Genomic DNA, 20,022 nt, shown 5'->3' on the forward strand with positions numbered 1-20,022 from the left:
TCTCTACCATGACCCACCCGTCTTGGGTGGCCCCACAAGGCATGGCTTAGTTTTATTGGGTTAGGCAAGGCTGTGGTCCTAGTGTAATTAGATTGACTAGTTTTCTGTGATTATGGTTTCAGTGTGTCTGCCCTCTGATGCCCTCTTGCAACACCTACTGTCTTACTTGGGTTTCTCTTACCTTGGACGTGGGGTATCTCTTCACCGCTGCCGCTCCTGACCTTGAACGTGGAGTAGCTCCTCTAAGCCCTCCCGCGCAGCCACCGCTCCTTGAACCTCGGGCGTTGGGTAGCTCCTGCTGGCAGCCGCCCTGACCTCGGGCGAGGGTTGGCTCCTCCAGGCCTCCGCCCCTGGGCCACGGGCGGGGGCGGGGGTAGCTCCTCCAGGCCTCTGCTCCTGGCCTCGGAAGCGGGGTAGCTTCTCTCCGCCGCCCTTGTGCGCCAAGACAGTCTGTTGCTGCTGCTGCTGCTGCCGCCAAGTCGCTTCAGTCGTGTCCGACTCTGCGATCCCATAGACGGCAGCCCACCAGGCTCCGCCGTCCCTGGGATTCTCCAGGCAAGAACACAGGAGTGGGTTGCCATTTCCTTCTCCAGTGCATGAAAATGAAAAGTGAAAGTGAAGTCGCTCAGTCGTGTCCGACTCTTAGCGACCTCATGGACTGCAGCCTACCAGGCTCCTCCGTCCATGGGATTTTCCAGGCAAGAGTGGGTCGCCATTGCCTTCTCCTCCAAGACAGTCTATGGGGTCGCTAAAAGGACACGACTGAGCGTCTGAACTGAACTGGACTGAACAGGGCCTGGCTCCGGGTCCACTGGAGGGCGCCACTCGACCGGGGATTCCGGCTACACCCACGTGAGCTCCGCAGAGCCTGCCGAAGCGGGAGGGGCGGGACCCAGGACTAGAGAAACGAAACCTTGCCTACAGGCGGCAGAGTGGGCTTGGGAGCCGCCAAGGTGAGAGCTAGCGGGCCGGGCTGGGGTGCACAATTGCAGGGCCCGGGCGCGGGTACCTTGGACGGAGGTCTCGAGGGGGCGGAATGCGGCTTTACAGGGAGGGATGCCGGGTCCCGTGAGTGCAGGGCGCAAGTTACCCCGGTTACGGGCTGTCCCACTGGTCGGAGTGCCATTCCCCTAGGTGCGAGAGGGTCCCATGAATCAGGGTTCCCGCCGAGTCTGGTCCTGGGTCGCAGTGGCCGGGCCCGAGGCGCTGCCGGGGAGCGGCGCTTGCGTCCCAATGCGTCGCGTCCGGCCGCCCTCCGGGCCGGCCCCCTCCTTTTCGGGCGGCAAGTTTCGGTTTGTCTGCGGGTTCCCGGTCCATCCCGGCCCCGCGGGGCAGTGTTGACCTGCTCTCAGGCCGCGCGCAGCAGGTGGGCGCGGCGGGGCCCGAGCGCTTTCCCCGGGCCCCAGCGACGTTCCCAGGGGCCCAGCCTCGGGTTGGACTCCCCGCGGGGAAGTGCTGGACTCCGACTTTGAACCCAAGAGCACCCTACCCTGGGAGAGGGCGCGGCGGGGGCTGATAGCTGATGGGAACCGCCAGACCCAGGGGCCTCTGCCTCTACCCTGAACTGAATCCTGGGCTTTCACTAATTGCAACAATGAGAAAGTGATGTGAAAAATGCCCGTTATCTTTTATTTCACAGTAACTTTTAGGAGACCAGGATCACTGCCCACATAACCAGGCCATCCAGGGGCAGGGTGCTCCTGACTTATCAGGGTTGTCTGACTCATCAGAGTTGTCTGTGGCCAGGGGCTGAAGGCCAAGTTGGCACCTCTCCAGTGATGGCCTTGACAGCTGGGAGTGGGCCGTGGCCCTGGGAGAAGCCAGGGAGGGCTGAGAATGGGAGAGTGGAGGTGGGGGCCTCCACATGGTTTTCTTTGGTGGTGGTTGGGGGGATGTGGCTGGAAAAAGGGGGAAGGAAAAAAGTCAGGTAACTGAGAGGAAATGTTGGTACCTGCCCTAACCCATAAGCCCCTGGTGCTGGGGATAAACAACAGGACACTTGAGTGAGGAATTCTGATCCCTTCTGTGAGTTTTCTGGTCTGTGTGGAAGCAGAGCTTTGGACAGAGGGAATGCACCTTAGGAGAGAGGACCGGGCCCTGGGGAGTCATTGAGAGTCTTTTAGTGAGAGAGTGCCCAGGCTACAGAGGTGGTTGTTTCAGGGGGCGTTCGGAGGGGGAGAAGGGAGGTAGGGATCAGGACCCTGAGGGTAACCACACACTTCGGGTGCTTTTGGTCCTGCTCTCCCCCTACCCAGCCCACCATCAGGGGAGAACAAGTGGGTGGTGTCAGATAAAGTAAGAAGGAGACGCAGGGGCCGCAGGGGGCCGGCAGACAGGGAGTCGCTGTCTGATGGGGCCCTTTGCTTGCCCTCCCAGCTGGGGAAGGAGCCGACTGGGCCACTGCTCCAGCAGAATTCTTGGGTCTGATGCCAACAGAAAAGGGTGACAGGTGGATCTTTGTGCCCCAAGAACCAAGATAAGTGTCTCCACTCTCACCATGGATGAACTCAGTGGTCTCTGGAGGCTGGAGATTCTCAGCCTGAGTCCTGACCTTGCACATGACCCTGACCGTGGTTTGCTGCCACCCCCATGGAGGGTGTTCAGAGGGCCAGATGGTCCGTAAGAAGAGTGTAGGCTTAGTAGATGGCAATTCCTGTTATTAGGAATCTTGAACACTGGACCTGTTATTAAGAGTCCTGACTGCCATCCCCTGTAGCCCTGGGCTGCCCTGTGCAGGCTGGTTCCTATGGCAGGCTCTGACTCAGCCATTTGCTGCCAGCACTTCTGCAGTGAGCCAGTTAGAGTCTGAGTCCCTTGCCTGGGGCATACAGCAGGTACCGACAGTCTCTGCCTGCTCCCCTACTACCCCCAGACCCCACTCACTTGGCTCAGCTGAACAGGCTCCCAGTCTCAGCTGGATGGGGACATTTTTAGACTCACTGAGTCTTGTCAGGAGGCTGGGAGGGGCAAGCCTGGCCCTGGTGGGGGCAGCAGAAAAGGAAGTGGGTGCTGCAGCCACATGGAAGGGGAGCTTGGGATGAGGAAGACTGGAGAACCTTGGGGGCGGTGATCAGACTAGGTTTCAATTGAGCAGGGAGAACTGGGCCGCTGCAATTTCACTTTCTCAGAAAATGAAACTGAAGCAAGGCTGTGGTCATGTGACAGGTGGTAGGGGTATAAAGCTGGCAGCCTCAAGACTCTAGCTTCCAGATCGGCAGAAGCATGCCAGCCCCAGGAAATCCTCTCCCTGGAAGTATGGAATGTCCTTCCTGCCGGCATATTTCCAAAGAGGAAGCCCCAAAGTTCTGCAGCGAGTGTGGACAAAGGCTGCTTCCTGCAGCCCCCGAAGGAGTACCAGGTAAGGCCCTGATGGGGCTGGGAGCCTGGTGCAGGTGGTGGGGAGGGCAGTTAGCTCAGTCCCTCTTCCATCCCTAGAAGTGGAGACCTTGACCAGCAGGCATCCCAGGCTAGCAGGTCTTCTGTGACTAGAGAACTGTTTCTAGAGGAAACACTTTCCTTACAAATACAGTTTTATCCAGTCCTTTGCTGAAAGTATCTGTCACTTTTTAAAGAATTTCGGTTTCATTTCTTGGAGAGAACTTGGAGTTTCCTTTCTCCTTAGGGAATGGGAAGTGTTGGGCTGAGCTGAGGGATCTTAAGTGGATTTCAGAGGATGCTGTATAAAGTGGCATCCCAGGCCCTTTGGTGGGGAAGGGGTCCCCACAGCTTGCACAGGCCCTTCCTGATGAAGGGTGGCTCATAGGTGCATGAAGGAGGAACCGTGTCACGTAGGCCTCACCTGCTGACTCTGGTGGGTCCTTGATTCTCTTGATGCCTGGGACATTGGATTGTCTCCCTGCTCCTTCTAGTACACACTAGACATGCTCTGACCACACGACCTTTGCACTGCCTGGTCCCTCTGCCTGGAACACACCTTTTCTTAGAGGGCCGCACAGCTTCCCCTATCCCTGCCTTCCAATCTTTGCTCAACTGTCTCCTCTTCTGGAGGCCCACTTTGACCACCCAGTTGCAAACTGTGTGTGCCCCGCCCCTTCACTTTCACTTTGAACTGTACTTCCCCAGGCTATCTGTCCCAGTAGCACTTGGATGACACCATGGTGGGTCTTCAGAGACCTTTGCTCTCTTATTCACTGCTTTATCCCAACTCTCCCGTATGTTGCCTGGAACACAGTAGGTGCTCAATAAATAATTGCTGAGTGAACTGAAGAAGGTGCAGTTTGAATCAGGGATGAGATAGATGCCACCCCAGTTCTTTTAATTGGTTCCGCTTCAGCTGCATTTGTACAAAGTGCTCCTGTTACAGGTGCACTCTTTGGCCTGTAAGAGGTATGGAGAGGTGGCCACTTTTTGCTGTTGCTTTTCTCATTGATTTTTTTCTTGTTGCTAATCCTATGGGAGGAGCTTGGTGGGCAGCCAGGTGTTCACTCTGATCATCAATTCCTGGTCCAGATGTTGAATCATGGCATGGCATGGCTGAAGTTTTGGTATCCAGTTGTAATTTCCCACCTTCCAGAGCTCCCAACCCCTGGTTACTAGAACATCTGCCTGACTAGGGAGTCTTGGGAGGAGCGGTCTTTGGGACCTCAGAGACTAAAAGCACAAATAAAACCAAGACCAATCAGCTAACCTGTGATTTGCCCAATGCTATGCTAAATATTGAGGGAGGAGCTATCATCAATCCTCATTTTACAAATGCCAGGAGTGAAGCAAGGAGAGGTTAAGTAACTGTTCACAGTCAAGCAGCTAGCGACTGGTAAAGATTTTGAACTCAGGAGCCAGAGCCAGTTCCCTAGAAGGAAGCTGTGGTTGAGGTCTTGTTGGCCTTAGCATCGTCAGGGAAGAAGTTTTCCTCTTCCCTTCTAGGTCCTTTTGGCTTGTCTAAGAATTAAATTGACGTGAGATGTGTTAGGTAGTTAGAAGAGGGAAAAGGAGTCCAAAATGGTGGTGACTAAAAGACAAGGAAGAGAAAAGCCTGCGAAAATAGAACAGAGGAAGGTCAAAGGAAGGTCCGAGGACCGGAGTGAGGACTTCAGGTAGAACAGCACTGGTGACTAAGCCCAATTTGCATAGTGCAGGCCCAGGGGGGAGAAAAACATAAAAAGAGGAGCCAAAGGGCTGTCTCTCTCTCCCCCCCCCCCCCCCCCCCCGCCCGTGTACACTCTCTCTCTCTCTCTCTCCCCCCCATGCGCTGGGGCACTCTTCTCCTTGTGTCTTTGGATCGATGTGCCCTCACGCCTCGAAGATGGATTTTCCTGCTATTTTCTAAATAAAATAGAGTTGTAACACTGATTTGTCTAAGAGCTATAACATGGTCCGTTCGAGACCTGAGAGCTATAACACGGTCTGTCCAAGACCCAAGAGGTGTGACACGCCAAGGGGGCTTTAATGTCCATCACTCCAGATCTTTGTTGTGACGGGACGAAAACTGAGGAGCATACACTCGCCTGACAGATGGATTAACAGGAGAAAATCAGGGCTTCATTTGAGTCTCAAGTCCTGTGCCTGGCGCCTCTTGAGACTCACCCCTTCGGGAGAGTCAACAGGAAAGCTCACTCCTCCTGGCCTCCCTTTAATTTTGTGCGAGGGCCTTTCACAGGGCTGCTAAGAGCAACTGATGTGTTTTCCAACATAACAGGGGAAAAAAAGCCTTGTCTGAGAACACCAGGTCATCTTCTAGGGTCTTGCATGTCCAGGCAAGTAGGGAGAGCAGGCAAGACAGCCGTCCACCTCGGCCCAGTAAGATGTCATTCTGGAGCCCCTACCCTTAGCAGGGCTCGGCCACTACCAAAGTGGACAGCCTATACCTCTGAGATGCTTGACATCTTTGCCAGTTCCAGGGGCAAAGGCTTTGAGAGCTTTTGGGAGCTGGTCGGCTTCTAGGCTGCCTTCTTATCCTCCGTGAGCACAGTGAGTGCTAAAGAGGGCCATTGTCCTTAGGGCTGGGTCACTGGGAGTGGTCCCTCACCCATCCATGGGGGTGGGAGGGGAGGAGCTGGGCCCTGGTCACTCAGTGTGGGGCACACAGTAGGGCTGAGGACTGGGTGTTGAATGAGACTGCCAGTTTCCTTCTTCTGTCTCCCACCCACTTCCTGCCGGTTTCTCTGCTTCTCTTACTCAGACAAGCCTCTACTTACAGGAATGGAAACTGAAACCAAACTGTTAGGAGGCTTGGCTGCTGAGGGGATTGTCTCCACCTTTTAGCCATTGTAGGTCTGCCAGCCCGGGAGCTCTGGGCTTCCTGGACACTGGCTTCCCTCTGGTGCTGCGGGTGCAAGTTCCTTGCGAACTTGAGCAGGGCTTGGAGCCTGAAGAGGCTGTGGTGCAGCTTCCTAGAGGTACCCAGGATGACTGAATCTGAGGGACAGTGAGAGGCCACCCAAATAAGGACGTGAAAGTGAAACGTGAGCCGAAGAATGAATTCTGCAAACTAGCAAAATCATACAGGCAAAGTTTATTTTTAGAAGACAGAGATAAAAGTCCTCAGCATAGACATTGAGAGGGGGTTTGCAGCAGTTTCATATCTTTACTAGTATTGATCTGTACATTTTTGTTGGCTTGTGACTTTAATATACGTCCTTTCTGACCAATTAGTTTAAACATCGCAGAGTCCAGTTTGCCATTTTTATAGCTTTCTTGGATCCCCCCGTTTCTCAGTTTTTCCAGACATTTCAGCACCATCCCTCAACCCTTTCTCAAGACCCCAGACCGTTATTTAGGGGCTAGATGTATGTTTAGGAGCTAACTGTCTACCTGGAGTTTTTCTCCTTGATAAACTGGACAGCAGTTAATGATTGTCTTGTCCTGGATTTGAAGGTTTTATGACCCTCCAGACCAGGGAGGCCTTCCTCTGAATGCCTGGAAAATTAGAACAAAGAGTGAGATGCTTACTTGAGGAGAGAAAAGTTGAAATTAAAAAATAAAAAAGAAATTGAGGTCTCAAAGTCTTATACTGTCTAACAATTTCTGCCTCGAAAGGAGAGTGTGTGGAGAGTTCCAGGCCACTCTGGGTGTAGGTGGAGGGTGGCTGGCTTTGCCAAGGGTGATGTGCCTTTGGTCTGCGGTGGAGGGCTTCCAATGTCGTTAGGTCGAGCAGGGCAGAGGGCAGCGGGTGGTCAGGAGGCCTTCCCCTACCCCACTTCCGCACTCTTCTGACAGTTCCTCCAGGGTATCCAAGTGGGACTTCCTCTTTGAATGCTAAAAGATTATTTTTTGGAAGGGAGGTGGTTTCTGGGAAATGTATTTTTCCTTCTATTTTCTACATTTCCGAGTTTTTCTTGTTGATGTTTTTATAATAGAAAACAATAAGATAAGCAGCCCGAGACCCCATAGGAGTCCAGGAAGGATTGAGAGCCACTGGGGAAGCTCCAGAGGCAGCTGCCGTGGGAGAGGTTAGCCCCTGGGGTTCGGGTGTGACTGTGGAGGGCTCACTGGTTAGAGAAAGAGCCACCTGCTTGCCACCACTGGTGGGTCCAAAGATGGGGCCACACTTGGTTTCTGTGGCTGCCTGCACTGGCTGTCGAATCTGTGCCACAAGGGAGCAAAACATTTCCCTCTTCTCTCCTAAATTCTTTGGCTGTTCAACAATTAAATTGATAAGAGACAGATTCACATTTTATATGTATAGAAGCCCCATAAAAATTTGAGACCCAAAAGGCAACCAGGTAATTAGAGCTTCTATAACATCCTGACTTAAGGTGCCTGCTAGGATCTGGGGCTACAAAGAGAGCTTTTCACTGGGAGGCAGAGACTTGTGGAAAATAGAGGTTGCTCTACTATGTAGATAAGTTTCTTGGTTAAAAGCTGTCTATAGTAATGGCTCTCTTCCTGTTATAGACCCCCTTTCTGATGTAAATTTAAAACATTGAAGGGGAGTTCAATAGCTTTTCTTAAATCTGCTGAGTTTTCATTGCCTTCAGCAGGAAATAACCCTGGGTGCTAAAGTAGCTTGTTTTGAGGTGGGAAATTCTGCTCCCCTTCTTGCCCACCGCACCTGACCTGGCGGCTGTCAGGTGGTGGGAGGAGTGGGTGGACTGGGAGAATTGCATTGTTCTATGTAGTGATTTTAATTTTTTTTTAAAATTGTGATAGAGTATTTAAAAACAAGTGATGGGAGAGATGATCACAAACTGAGATATGGAGAAGTCATTGTGGCTTATACATGATTCAGCCTGTGTGAACTGGAACAGCCTGACTCATGGCCTGTCAAACATGCCTCACACATGTGTTTTAGCCGTTAGCAACAATGCTTTGAAGATAGGGATGGATGCATCCTGTGCTGTGGTGTCCATGTCAACAACCTCCCCTCAAACCTGAGATTCCCTTTCCAGACACCAGCATCATGCTGACTTGCAGTGTACATGATAATCTGCTTCGTGGATGCACCCCTCTCATGTCTAGTGTACGTTCTTTGTTCTGACAAGGTGTAAAACTGAAGACCAGGCTTCAGCGGAGCAGTTCCTCAGAACTATTGAGAGGCTGCCACCTGGGCTGTAGGCCTCAGTTTTGCTTGAATAAAACTCTTCTAGAGGGCTTCCCTGGTGGCTCATTGGTAAAGGATCCACCTGCCATTGCAGGAGACATGGGTTCGATCCCTGGGTTGGGCAGAGAAGGTCCCCTGGGGAAGGAAATGGCAACTCACTCCAGTATCCTTGCCTGGGAGGCTACAGTCCATGGGGTCACAGAAGAGTTGCACACAACTTAGTGACTGAACAGCAATTCCTTATTATAGATTGATTATTGATTATTTGCATTGATGCACAAGCGTTACCAATTTAAACATATTTTAACTGGACAATTGAGAAATATGACAGTAATATTTCCTGTCATATCAATAAAGATGTCACAGTCACCAGCAGTTGCAGCCACTGTGAAGGTGAGCTGGTGAGCCCTGAGGGAACCCAGGAAGGAAAGAATACCTGCTACCTAGCAGCCATCAGACTGTACCCACTCCCTGCAGTGAGCCCTGAGGAACTCTGGATGTCAAAGCAAGATACCGGCCCCAGATAGCTGAATCAATCAAATGAATGATTTCAGTGAGCCCAGACATTTGCATCTTCCCATACATAGAAAAGTGCTAAATTTCTTAACTTGGGTTCCTGGTTTTCTTTAATTAACAATAATCTTTTGATGTTCAGGCTCCCTGCCCTTTGCTGCAAAGCTTCTGTGTCACCTGGCTCCTCCCCTTGCCTCCTTGGAGCAGTTCTCATGGGGTAACTTGAGATCATGTCTTGGGGCCTTGAAGTCCTAAGAATTCCCACTGAATAAAACACATAACTGTCAATATTTAGGTTATGAGTATTTTTTTTTTAAGATTATCTATTTATTTGGCTGTGTCAGGCTGAGTAGTTGTGATGTGGGCTTAGCTGCTCCGAGGCATGTGGGATCTTCCTTCCCCAACCAGGAACAGAACAATGTAATCCCCTGCATTGCAAGGTGGATTCTTAACCACTGAACCACCAGGGAACTCCTGAGGTTACAAATTGTTTTTTTTCAGTTGACACAGTTCAGTGGCATTAGGCACATTCACATTGTTGTGCAACCCAGTCATCACCATCCTTCTCCAGAACTTCTTCCTGTTTTCACACAGAAACTCTGTCCCTATTAGACACTAATCTCCCTCCCCCAACCCCAACCCCTGGCATCTGCCATCCTACTTTCTGTCCCTGTGACTTTGACTGCTCTAGGGAACCTCATATGAAAGCTTGAGGTATGTGGAATTTTCTTCAGCCTTCAGGACAAGGCAGCTGCAGGGAGGGGCGGGGATTGCTGTGGGAGGGCGGGGGAAGCAGACCCAGAGCTGCTGCTGGGGTTCATTTGGGAGCCCAGAAGTGGAGTCTGTGCAGCTGACTGCTTTAGGTTGAACTAATTCTGTAGCAGTGATTTCAGGCTGCCTGTGAGGTCCCTGCCCTCCTCCCCCATTCATGGGTTGATCAGCCATTAACCAGATTTGGGGATCTGTGTGAAGGGGAGCTTAGACTCCCTTAGCACTTTCTGGATACCCATGTATCTGTTCTCATCTGTTTGCAGGGATGATTCAGGGTAGGTCATGCTGCCTAATGTGCATGCACCTGGTGAGCCCATACTTCATGAGGCAGGGACAGGAATTTTCTCTGATTCAGCTGCAATCCTGGGGGAAAGAGTGGCCGTGGCACTGTCCCCAGGGCCTATCCTGGCCTCTGAGCCTGGATTCAAATCCTGTTCCCCACCTTGCCAACTGGGGACCTGAGAAGGTCACAGGGTGGCTGTGAGTACCTGATGGGTTAACATGCGGAGTGCTCAATAGAGATTCTTAAGTTTTGCTCTTACTGAATCCGGCTAGTTTCCTTTTTGTATTGATAAGTGTAGAAGTAATACATGCTTGTATGAATAACCCATATGTTACGACGGGAGGATATAAAAAATGGTAAACCCCCTCAGCTTACCCCCAGCCCAGACCCTTCACACCCTTATGAACACAACACTTAACATTTGGTGTGTCACCTTGCAGATGCTTCCTCCATGTTGTGTGGCACTGTGCCATGGCCTCTAGCTGAGACTGGCCTCACCTCTGCCACGCAGCAGCTGGTCTTAGCTGGACTCCTGTTCTGCCGTAAATGGGAATGGCTGGGCTGGATGCTGGCAAGGGATCTGCCCCTGGTGCCAGTGTGTCTTAAGGACAAGCTCCAAGGAGCCACCATGTACATTTATAATGGAAGCCTTCAAATTGACAAGGCTTCCCCCAGCCTCTCTCCTCTGCAGGCTCTTCGAGGTTTCATCTCCAGCCACACCAGAGTGTCTAGTTTTGGGCCTGTCAGATTGGTAGGAGGGGGTACCTTTTGGGTTCTATTGCTACTTCCTTGATTGGTAGGGAAAGTAAGTGTCTTCTCAAAGGTTAAGAGCTCACTTATAATTCCTTTTCTTTGAACTACCTGTTTTCTTTGGGGAATTCCCTTTTTTAAAAGTTACTCTTACTGATTTTCAGTCACTGGGGCTGTATGTATTGGAGATGACCAGACACCCAGCTCCCTGCTTCCTCAGTGGGATGCATGCACTGGGCCTCACACACTCATTTCCAGATTGAGGGAGTCAGATCTCTGCACAGCTCTGCATCTTTCTCAGGTCCCGGCGGCCCTGCTTTGTCCTCAGGCTGCTGTCTTCATGGAGGCAAACTAGTTGATTCCAAGCATAGGGTCTGTTTGTCTGACCAGAAGGAAGGAGTTGATGGGTCAGAAACCCCAGTAACCAGCCCTGGACCCCTGCTGTACTTCTGTCAATCACTGGAACTGGAGAAATGCCAGGTTCTGATTGGATCAGTCTAATGGGGGCCCCACCCCCTGCAGTGGAGGCTGGTGGAAGAGAGAGGAGGTCAGCATGCCCACAGTTTATCAAAGGACAGTGGCCCCGGGCTGTCGTGTGTTACAAATATCCTCCCAGTTTTCTTTAGTTCTTTGGTCTTAAGTTTCATTTGTAGATGAACCTTAGATGTTGTAGATGTTTAATATATTTGTTCCGTTCAGTTAAGTCGCTCAGTCATGTCCAACTCTTTGCGACCCCATGGACTGCAGCACGCCAGGCTTCCCTGTCCATCACCAACTCCGAAGCTTGCTCAGGCTCATGTGCATCGAGTCAGTGATGCCATTCAACCATTTCATCCTCTGTCATCCCCTTCTCCTCCTGTCTTCAATCTTTCCCAGCATTAGGGTCTTTTCAAATGAGTCAGTTAGCCTCAGGTAGCCAAAGTAATGGAGTTTCAGCTTCAGCATCAGTTCTTCCAATGAATATTCAGGACTGATTTCCTTTAGGATTGACTGGCTTGATCTCCTTGCAGTCCAAAGGACTCTCAAGAGTCTTCTCCAACACCACAGTTTAAAAGCATCAGTTCTTCAGCATTCAGCCTTCTTTATAGTCCAACTCTCACATCCATACATAACTACTAGAAAAACCATAGCTTTGACTAGGCGGACCTCTATTGGCAAAGTAATGTCTCTGCTTCTTAATATGCTATCTCGGTTGGTCATAGGTTTTCTTCCAAGGAGCAAGTGTCTTTTAATTTCATGGCTGTACTCACCATCTGCAGCGATTTTGGAGCCCCCCAAAATAAAGTCTCTCACTGTTTTCATTGTTTCCTCATCTATTTGCCATGAAGTGATGGGACCGGATGCCATGATTTTAGTTTTCTGAATGTTGAGTTTTAAGCTAACTTTTTCACTCTCCCCTTTCACTTTCTCAAGAGGCTCTTTAGTTCTTCACTTTCTGCCATAAGGGTGGTGTCATCTGCATATCTGAGGTCATTGATATTTTTCCCAGCAATCTTGTTTCCAGCTTGTGCTTCATCCAGCCTGGCATTTCTTGCCCACACGACAGCAGAAATTGTACCAGGCTTGACTCACTGTAGCCAAGACAGCAGCTTGAGTGGGGAGAGGACTAATCTTGAACAGCACTCATGGGAGGAGTCCAAGTTTTCCCCAGGGACATTCACTTGTTTTTCTGAGATGTGATCCATGTCCATCCGCCTTTGTAGGTTCTCAGAGCAATCTCAAGGAGACATCGGCCCCGGAGGGAGAAATGGAGTGTGGACAGGAGCTGAGGGAGGAAAGCAGCTCCTCCTTGTCCCTGGGCTCAGGTGATTGGCAAGAAGACCCAGATGAGCCCCATTCGAGTGCCTCGTGGCAAACCAAGCGAGTGAGTGTCTGGCCCCTGGGGAATTGGGTCTGGGAGGTGTGGTTCTGCCCATCTCCAGGCTTTGCAAGGATGCTGTTTCCTGCTGTGGTTTCATCAGTGGCTGAGCAAGTGTCCCCACAGTGTCCTCTCCAGGACAGCTTCGCTGCTGCCCAGCCTGTTGGCCCCTGCATGCTGGGCTGCGGCAGAGCTGCCCCTTCTGTGCCTGATTCATGCAGGGTCCCTGCATCCCCTCCCTTTTCTTCCACCATACCCAGCGTGTCGTGTCTCCCAGATCCTGTGGCGGGGCTGCATCTGGGTGTCTGCGCTTCGGCCATGTGGGTGTCCGTCTTTGCTCTGGGCATTTTGCATGGACCAGACAAGTTCCTAAGGTGCCTCCAGGCTCTGGGGAAATGGAGGTGCTCTGGAAATGCCACCATTCCTCGATGGGGAAGCTGAGCCGTCTTCAGCTTCCCAAGAGAGTGTCTCCTGAGTGAGTGACCAGGCAGGAGCCCAGGTGAGGCTTGCAGAGAGTTGCCTGACAGATTCAGGACAGATTCATCCTTCTGGATGAGCGAGAGCTCCCCACACCAAAGTCCAGCCTGTCCAGACCTAAGCAGCTGGGTCTGTTCCCAGGTTTCTTGGAGGACTGAGGGGGTTGTTGTCTCTGCCTGGTTGGAGCTGGTTTCCTATGTGGTCCTTTGTTTTGTTCCTTGTGGTTGGCTGGTGAGAGAGGTGCTGCAGCTGGCAGTATTGTGGCCCCTTGTGAGTGTGTGTGCATGCCTATGTGAGTATGTGCACACATTCGAGTGTATGTGTGCACATAGTATGTGTGTGGTATATGCATGTGTGAGTGTGTGTGGTAGTTGTGATGTGTGTGAGTGTTTCATTCTCCTTGGACACTAATCCTGTCCAGAGCAGGATGGCCAGCTTTGGGCCTGGGCCACATGGGACACTGAAATTTGGGGTAAACTTTTTTTTTGTAGTTCCTTTTTCAAATTTATTTTTTATTTATTAAATTTTTTTTACTGGAGTATAATTGCTTTGCAAAGTTGTATTAGTTTCTGTTGTACAATGAAAAGAATCACCTATATGTATACGAATATCCCCTCTTACCCACCCCCATCCCACCCATCTAGGTCATCATAGAGCACCAAGCTGAGCACCCTGTTCTATACTGCAGGTTCCCACTAGCTCTCTGTGTTACACATGGGTAGTGTATTTATTGTCAAATCTAGTCTCCCAATCCATCCCACCCTCCCCTTCCCTTTACCTGTGTCCATATGTCCATTCTCTACATCTGTGTCTGTATACCTGCCCTGGAACTAGGTTCATCTGTACCATTTTCCTAGATTCTACATAACATGCAGTAATATAACAATATTTATTTTTCTCTTTCTGACTTACTTTGCTCAGTATAACAGACTGTAGGTCCATTCACACCTGTATAAATGACCCAGTTTTGTTCCTTTTTATGTCTGAGTAATATTTCATTGTATATCTGTACCACATCTTCCTTATCCATTCATCTGTCAGTGGACACTTAGGTTGTTTCCATATCCTGGCTATTGTAAATACTTTTAAAGTGAGTATGAAGGAATATACACCATTAGGAAGTAAGTGTTTGACACTGTGATTGAAAACAGTATTGAGCCTAGCAGGATTAGAGCTTTTTTAAACCTTGATTGAATAAGTTTAAGGTTCTCTTGGAAGAAAAATTGGGCAAGAATAACCAAGAAAATTGTTGAAAAGAAATGCCTAAAGTGGGACTTGCTGTATTAGATGAACAAAAACATGTTTCAAAGCCAGTCATTAAAACAATGAATCTTGGGAGGAGTCAATGTACCAGAAATACAACCCAGAAACAGACCCTAATGTGTATAATGACAGTTGGAAAAAATATATGTAAATATTTATCTGACCCATGAATGGGAAAGATTTTCTAGTAATTAAAGCAAAGGGGAAAAATACAAACAAAAGATTGGTATATTTGGCTATAGAAAAAATCTTAAAAGAATTAAAAACTTTGTATGATGAGCACAGATGAAGAGTAAACAGTTTAGGAAAATATGCATTTACATATTTGTATGTACATAAAAAGGCTTCCCAGGTAGCTCAGCAGTAAAGAATCCACCTGCAATGCAGGAGCTGCAGAAGATGGAGGCTCAGTCCCTGGGTTGGGAAGATTCCCTGCAGGAGGGCATGGCAACCCACTCCGGTTTTCTTGCCTAGAGAATCCCATGGACAGAGCAGCCTGGGATTCACTTCATAGCATCACAAAGAGTTGGATATGACTGAAATGACATGACTTAGCACACACATGTACATAAAAATATTTGTATTTACATAGAAATATTTTAAAATTAAGAGTGAGTTGCCTCAATGTGTCAAAAACTCCTAGAAATCAAGTAGAAAACAATAACCTACCCAACAGAAAGATGACTAGCAATCGATATAGTCCACAATAGAGAAGATAGAAATGGCCATTAAACATATAAATGTCCTACCTCTGAAATCAAACACTCAAAAGTAAAAGAGCTGCAAGGTTTTATATTAAAACTATTAAATTAGAAAATGGGTTAAAAGTCAGCATTTGCCACAGTGGGGCAGGTTTTTCGCTACAGGTGAGAGTAATGTGGTGGGACCCCAAGTAAAGCAGGTACCCTTTGACCTGTTTTGCTTCTCTGCTGTCATCATAAGAAAATAACCTTAGGCTACCGGGGTCCAGCCCCAGCAGGATCCAGGGGTTCCCTCAGGAGAGACGGAGTCGACGAGAGAGAGAGAGATGGGGAGACCAGGCTTAGGTGGAACAGGTCTGTAACTTTATTTTTAAAAAGAGCTTTTATACCTTGGGTTGTACATAGAGGGGAATGGAAGATGCAGAATCATGCAGGGTCAGCAGTTCTGACCCTTATCGAAACCAGGCTTTCTTTCTGCATACCTTTCCATATACAAAAGTCTTATGTGATTTACATCATCTTCTGGCCTGGAGGCCTACTAACATTTTATGACCCTTTCTTCTGATAAAGGTTAGTCAACCAGAAAACTTGTTTTCTCTAAAAGTGTTTTTTCTAAAGTCTGGCGCCACTCTCAGAAAGTACTAAATAAAGTTACATTCCTATAGGGCAAAGGTGCAGTGGGTTATAACAAAGAAAGAATTTATTAACTCAAAGGTCTAACGTTGCTAACACCAAGGCTACTACTTATTTTTCCTACATACCAACTATATTAACTAATATACTCCCCAGGTATACAATGGGTAAGGGATATGGAAACTTGGCAGCAAGCATTGGCTCAACAATGAAATCCTTTACCAGTACTATTCTAATTTTTTACTCCTAGAAGGGCTCTTTGCCTATTAGGACCTTAGAATGTTTAAGTTCCCCTGCCTTTCATGGTTGGGAAGTTGTGAGCAGTCATGTGTGTTAGTTGTAAGAGTATGGATAAACCTGCCACGCAAGTTAGAATGCTAACAGAGGGGTTTGTATTTAAATATTCCTTTCATGCCCAGGAGACTTATCAACTAGAGCCCTAAGTTGATTTTCTCCAGAGAAAGGTGGTCGGGGATAGCCCCCTGTTAATGCCAGAAGAGTTGGTGAAAGGCATAATATAGTAAGCAGTAGACAGACAGATTTTGGTTTCGGGGTAGATGCTCGAGCAGGTCCAGGGAGTCCCTCGAGTCCTGATCCGCCTTGCCTGTCAGGTCTCTCCTCATGTCATGGGTGGGATCTCCCGTGCTGGCTCCCGGCATCAGGCATGTGAGGGTTCAGTAGAGGATTTTATCACAGCCTCAGTGTGTGCATGTGTGTGTGTTTAATATTTATTTACTTTTGGCTGAATTGAGTCTTTGTTGCTGTGCACGGGCTTTCTCTAGTTGCAGAGAGTCAGGGCTAGTCTCCAGTTGCGGAGCACAGGCTTCTTGTTGCAGTGGCTTCTCTTGTTGCAGAGCATGTGCTCTAGGGCTTCTGTAGTTGCAGCACATGGGCTCAGCAGTTGTGACTCATACATAGGCTTAGCTGTCCTGTGGCATGTAGGATCCTCCTGGACCAGGGATCGAACCGGCGTCCCCTGTATTGCAAGGCAGGTTTTTAACCACTGGACCAGCAGGGAAGTCCTAGCCCTAGTGTTTTATGGCCAAATGTTGGAGTCCACCTGAATATTCCACCCTGGAGAGTGTCATTTGTATCATCCATACAGCAGAAAGTACTGTGGCCTCCAGCTGTTATTTCCGCCAAATATTTAAGATGTGAGGGAGGAACTTTCCTGGTGGTCCAGTGGTTAAGTTTCCCCTTCCAATGCAAGGGGTGAGGGTTTGATCCCTGGTCAGGGAACTAAGCTGTCACATGCCTTGCGGTGTGGCATAGCATCAAAATTTAAAAATATTTATACCTACCGTGAGGAAGAGGAGCACAGGGAGCCAGGTTGAAGGTGCTGACTGATCCTGTGGTTCCTTCCAGTGTCATCTTGGTCCTGTCCTTGATTTCCTGCTGGGAGCTGGCCTGGGTACCTGGTGCTGACTGGGATGAGCTTTGCACCTGGGCTGCCAGTGTGCTCTGACCCGTCTCATTCACTGGGCCTTTCCAAGTGCCCCTCAGAAAACTCCCCTTCCCTTTCCACACTGACTGCCTGCCCCCCTCAACAGTCAGAGGCTCTCAACCTTTCCTGTCTTCCCTCCACTTGGGTGCAGTGCTGGCCATGAGGCCCCCATGTGGGAGGCCCAGGTATCTCCCCTGACCTGTGCCCAAGGGCCTAATGGCCCTCTCTGCTCACCTGCAGCAGCTGCAGTGCAGGAGCCAGGCCTTGGCTTTGAGCCCAACTCCCCTGTTCCCTGTCCTGCCCTGTTCCCCTCAGTGGCCTGGGGCCCAGTGGTGAGTCCTACTGGTTCTCACTGCTTCCTTTGATGGAGGAAGGGATGGCATAGGGCTGGCTCTGTGCTCCCTGGGGTGTGCCATCCAGAGAGATTGGTCACTACCCTGCATGCTCCCATCCCCCATATCCCCCTTGAGGCCTGGCCTCAGATGCTGGGCTACCTGCTCCTCCAGGAATCTCCTCACAGCTGCATCTGTGTGGAAGTACCAGGCTGGGCATTGGGATGGAGCTTAGAGAACCAGGCTCCAGACCTGCTTGTATGGAAGGTCGGATGTTCCAAGGCTTTCAAACATCAGCTCTATCATGGGGCAGCTTGCTTGCATGGATTTGCTCTGCCTGCCACCTGCAGAACCCTTTCTTTTTTCCCCTACACCAGCGACCCTGTGTCTGCTGAGCCTGGATGCCAAGGGGCCTGGGGAGCTGGTTCGATCCTCACTCGAGAGTCTCCCCACTTGGGTTTGAGTCAGAAGTCCCTTAGACCCTGATGGAGCAGTGCCTGTGGTCACCCTGCTCTGTCTGAAGGGAATCATGTTTCAACAGGGAGTTGTGTCCGAGGGTTTTGTAGATGCTGCAGATGGCACATCCACATCCGATGAGCTGGAAGCTGCTAGTTACTCTGCCCGTAAAAGAAGAAAAGAAGATGCAATCCTGTTTGAGGTCACTGACACGTACTCTCCAGACTCTGAGCAGGTAGTTTGCGTTAACAGTGGCCCACGATCCTCCCTGCCAAGGCTTGCATGGAGCTGAGCCCCACACCCTCTCTGATGCTGAAGGTGGCTGTTGGGAGGCTTTTTCCAGTCCTACCCAGGCTGGTTGACACAGTAGCCATGCCTGTGGGTTTTAGCTCTCGTGACTCTGAGGATGTTCTGTTAATGTTGGATTTCAGCTTTATTGCATGTGCTTCCCGTGCTGTGTTTCCCCCATGTGCTTCTCTGTCCGTGGGATTTTTCTGGCAAGAACACTGAAGTGGGTTGCCATTTCCTCCTCCAGGGAATCTTCCCAACCCAGAGACTGAACCCATATCTCCTGCAATGCAGGCAGATTCTTTACCACCGAGCCACTGGGGAAGCCCTGTGGCCCCCATCCCTACTTTTCCATCCGTCTTTTAATTTCGTGTGTAGCTATCTCCTTTGGCACATGGGAAACTTACCCTGAAAGCTCCACAGGCCATATAAGATTCTCTTCATGGAGAAGAGCAGGGGGCCTGGTCTCCCTTGGGGGCTAGGACCAGACTGGTGGGGGTCCAGGCTGAACCTCTACTAGGGCTTGGAGAATGCACCCAGCCCCTGTAGTCGCCAGCACCTGAGATTATGGGCTTGTGTTCTGAACCCTGGTTGTGCCGTGGAAGTCTGCTGAATTTAGTCCTGACTTCTTTCATTGTCTATAGCATTTGTGAGTCTTGAGGGTTTTTACTGATAACATCAAAAGTGAAACTAGCTAATATATGTAATGGAAGTAATTTTGCTTGTGAGGAAAAGCAGTGAGGCTTCAGACACTGAAGAGTGATGTGTTTAACTATCATCTTTTCACAGAATGGTGACTTTTTTCCTGAGTAAGATGGCCATTGAGTCATTTAACAAAGATTTATTGAGCAGCTGCTGCATGTAGGGGCACTGGGTGCCTGGTGGAAGGCTGTAAATGAGGTGTGGTCTTGCCTCTGGGCTTCGATCTATTGGTTAGTTTAGAGCAGAAGCACTTTGGGAATTCCCTGGTGGTCTAGTGGTTAGGACTTGGTGTTTTCAATCTGTGATTGGGGAACTAAGATCTCACCAGCCATGTGGTGCAAGAAAAAACAGAAACCCAAAAGCACCTTGTAAATACAGTGGACAGCAGTGCATGAGCACTGATAGAAAATATGGAGCGGATGTGGAGAGCCCGTTCATGATCTAAAAACAGGAAAAGCAAGCTGCAAATAGATTTTCCCAAAAGGAAGGTTTAATACTGTAAAGATGTCAGTTCTTTACTCAGATGTATACATCAAGTTGGTCAGTTAATGTGCAAAAGTAATATTGCTTCCAGTGGCTTTGTTTTGTTTTTGGAAATTGATAAAAGACACTAAAAGTCCACCTGGAGTATAAATTGGTGAGAGTTCCTATAAAGAATGTAGAAAAGTACAAAAAAAAAAAAAAAAGAATGTAGAAAAGTACAATAAATGGGAGATTTGACATCAGCATGTGTTGTAAGCTATAAGCATAGCAATATAAAGCAACAGAACATCCCAATGGAGTAACAGAGACCCATTAGGGAAAGCTGACATAGAACATTAAGATGCAGATGTGAGTATATATGACAGCTGAGCAGGTGATAAAGGTGGTATCGTGTATCACAGAGCAACATTGTGTTTTTTTTTAATTAATTAATTTTTTATTTTACTTTACAATTCTGTATTGGTTTTGCCATACATTGACATGAATCCACCACGGGTGTACATGCATTCCCAAACATGAACCCCCCTCCCACCCCCCGCCCCAGCAACATTGTTTTAAGTAAGGGGCA

At 49.3% G+C, this 20,022-nt stretch overlaps 1 protein-coding gene across 4 annotated transcripts in view; it reads left to right on the forward strand.

Moving 5' to 3' along the window:
• Positions 1-877: 877 nt before the first annotated feature.
• RNF213 (ring finger protein 213) overlaps positions 878-20,022 on the forward strand; it is a 120,450-nt gene continuing 101,305 nt past the window's right edge. For 3 of the 4 annotated variants that reach the window (XM_040244770.1, XM_040244771.1, XM_040244772.1), the window contains exons 1-4: positions 883-953; positions 3,166-3,358; positions 12,521-12,681; positions 18,067-18,216. In XM_040244770.1, coding sequence (XP_040100704.1) covers positions 3,223-3,358; positions 12,521-12,681; positions 18,067-18,216 — 447 coding nt within the window. In that variant the 5' untranslated portion in view covers positions 883-953; positions 3,166-3,222. Of the gene's footprint in view, positions 954-3,165; positions 3,359-12,520; positions 12,682-18,066; positions 18,217-20,022 lie in introns of all 4 variants that reach the window. The other variant, XM_040244773.1, reaches the window with a different exon arrangement.

The sequence above is a fragment of the Oryx dammah genome, unplaced genomic scaffold, assembly GCF_014754425.2.
Source record: "Oryx dammah isolate SB20612 unplaced genomic scaffold, SCBI_Odam_1.1 HiC_scaffold_8, whole genome shotgun sequence".
NCBI lineage: Eukaryota > Metazoa > Chordata > Mammalia > Artiodactyla > Bovidae > Oryx > Oryx dammah.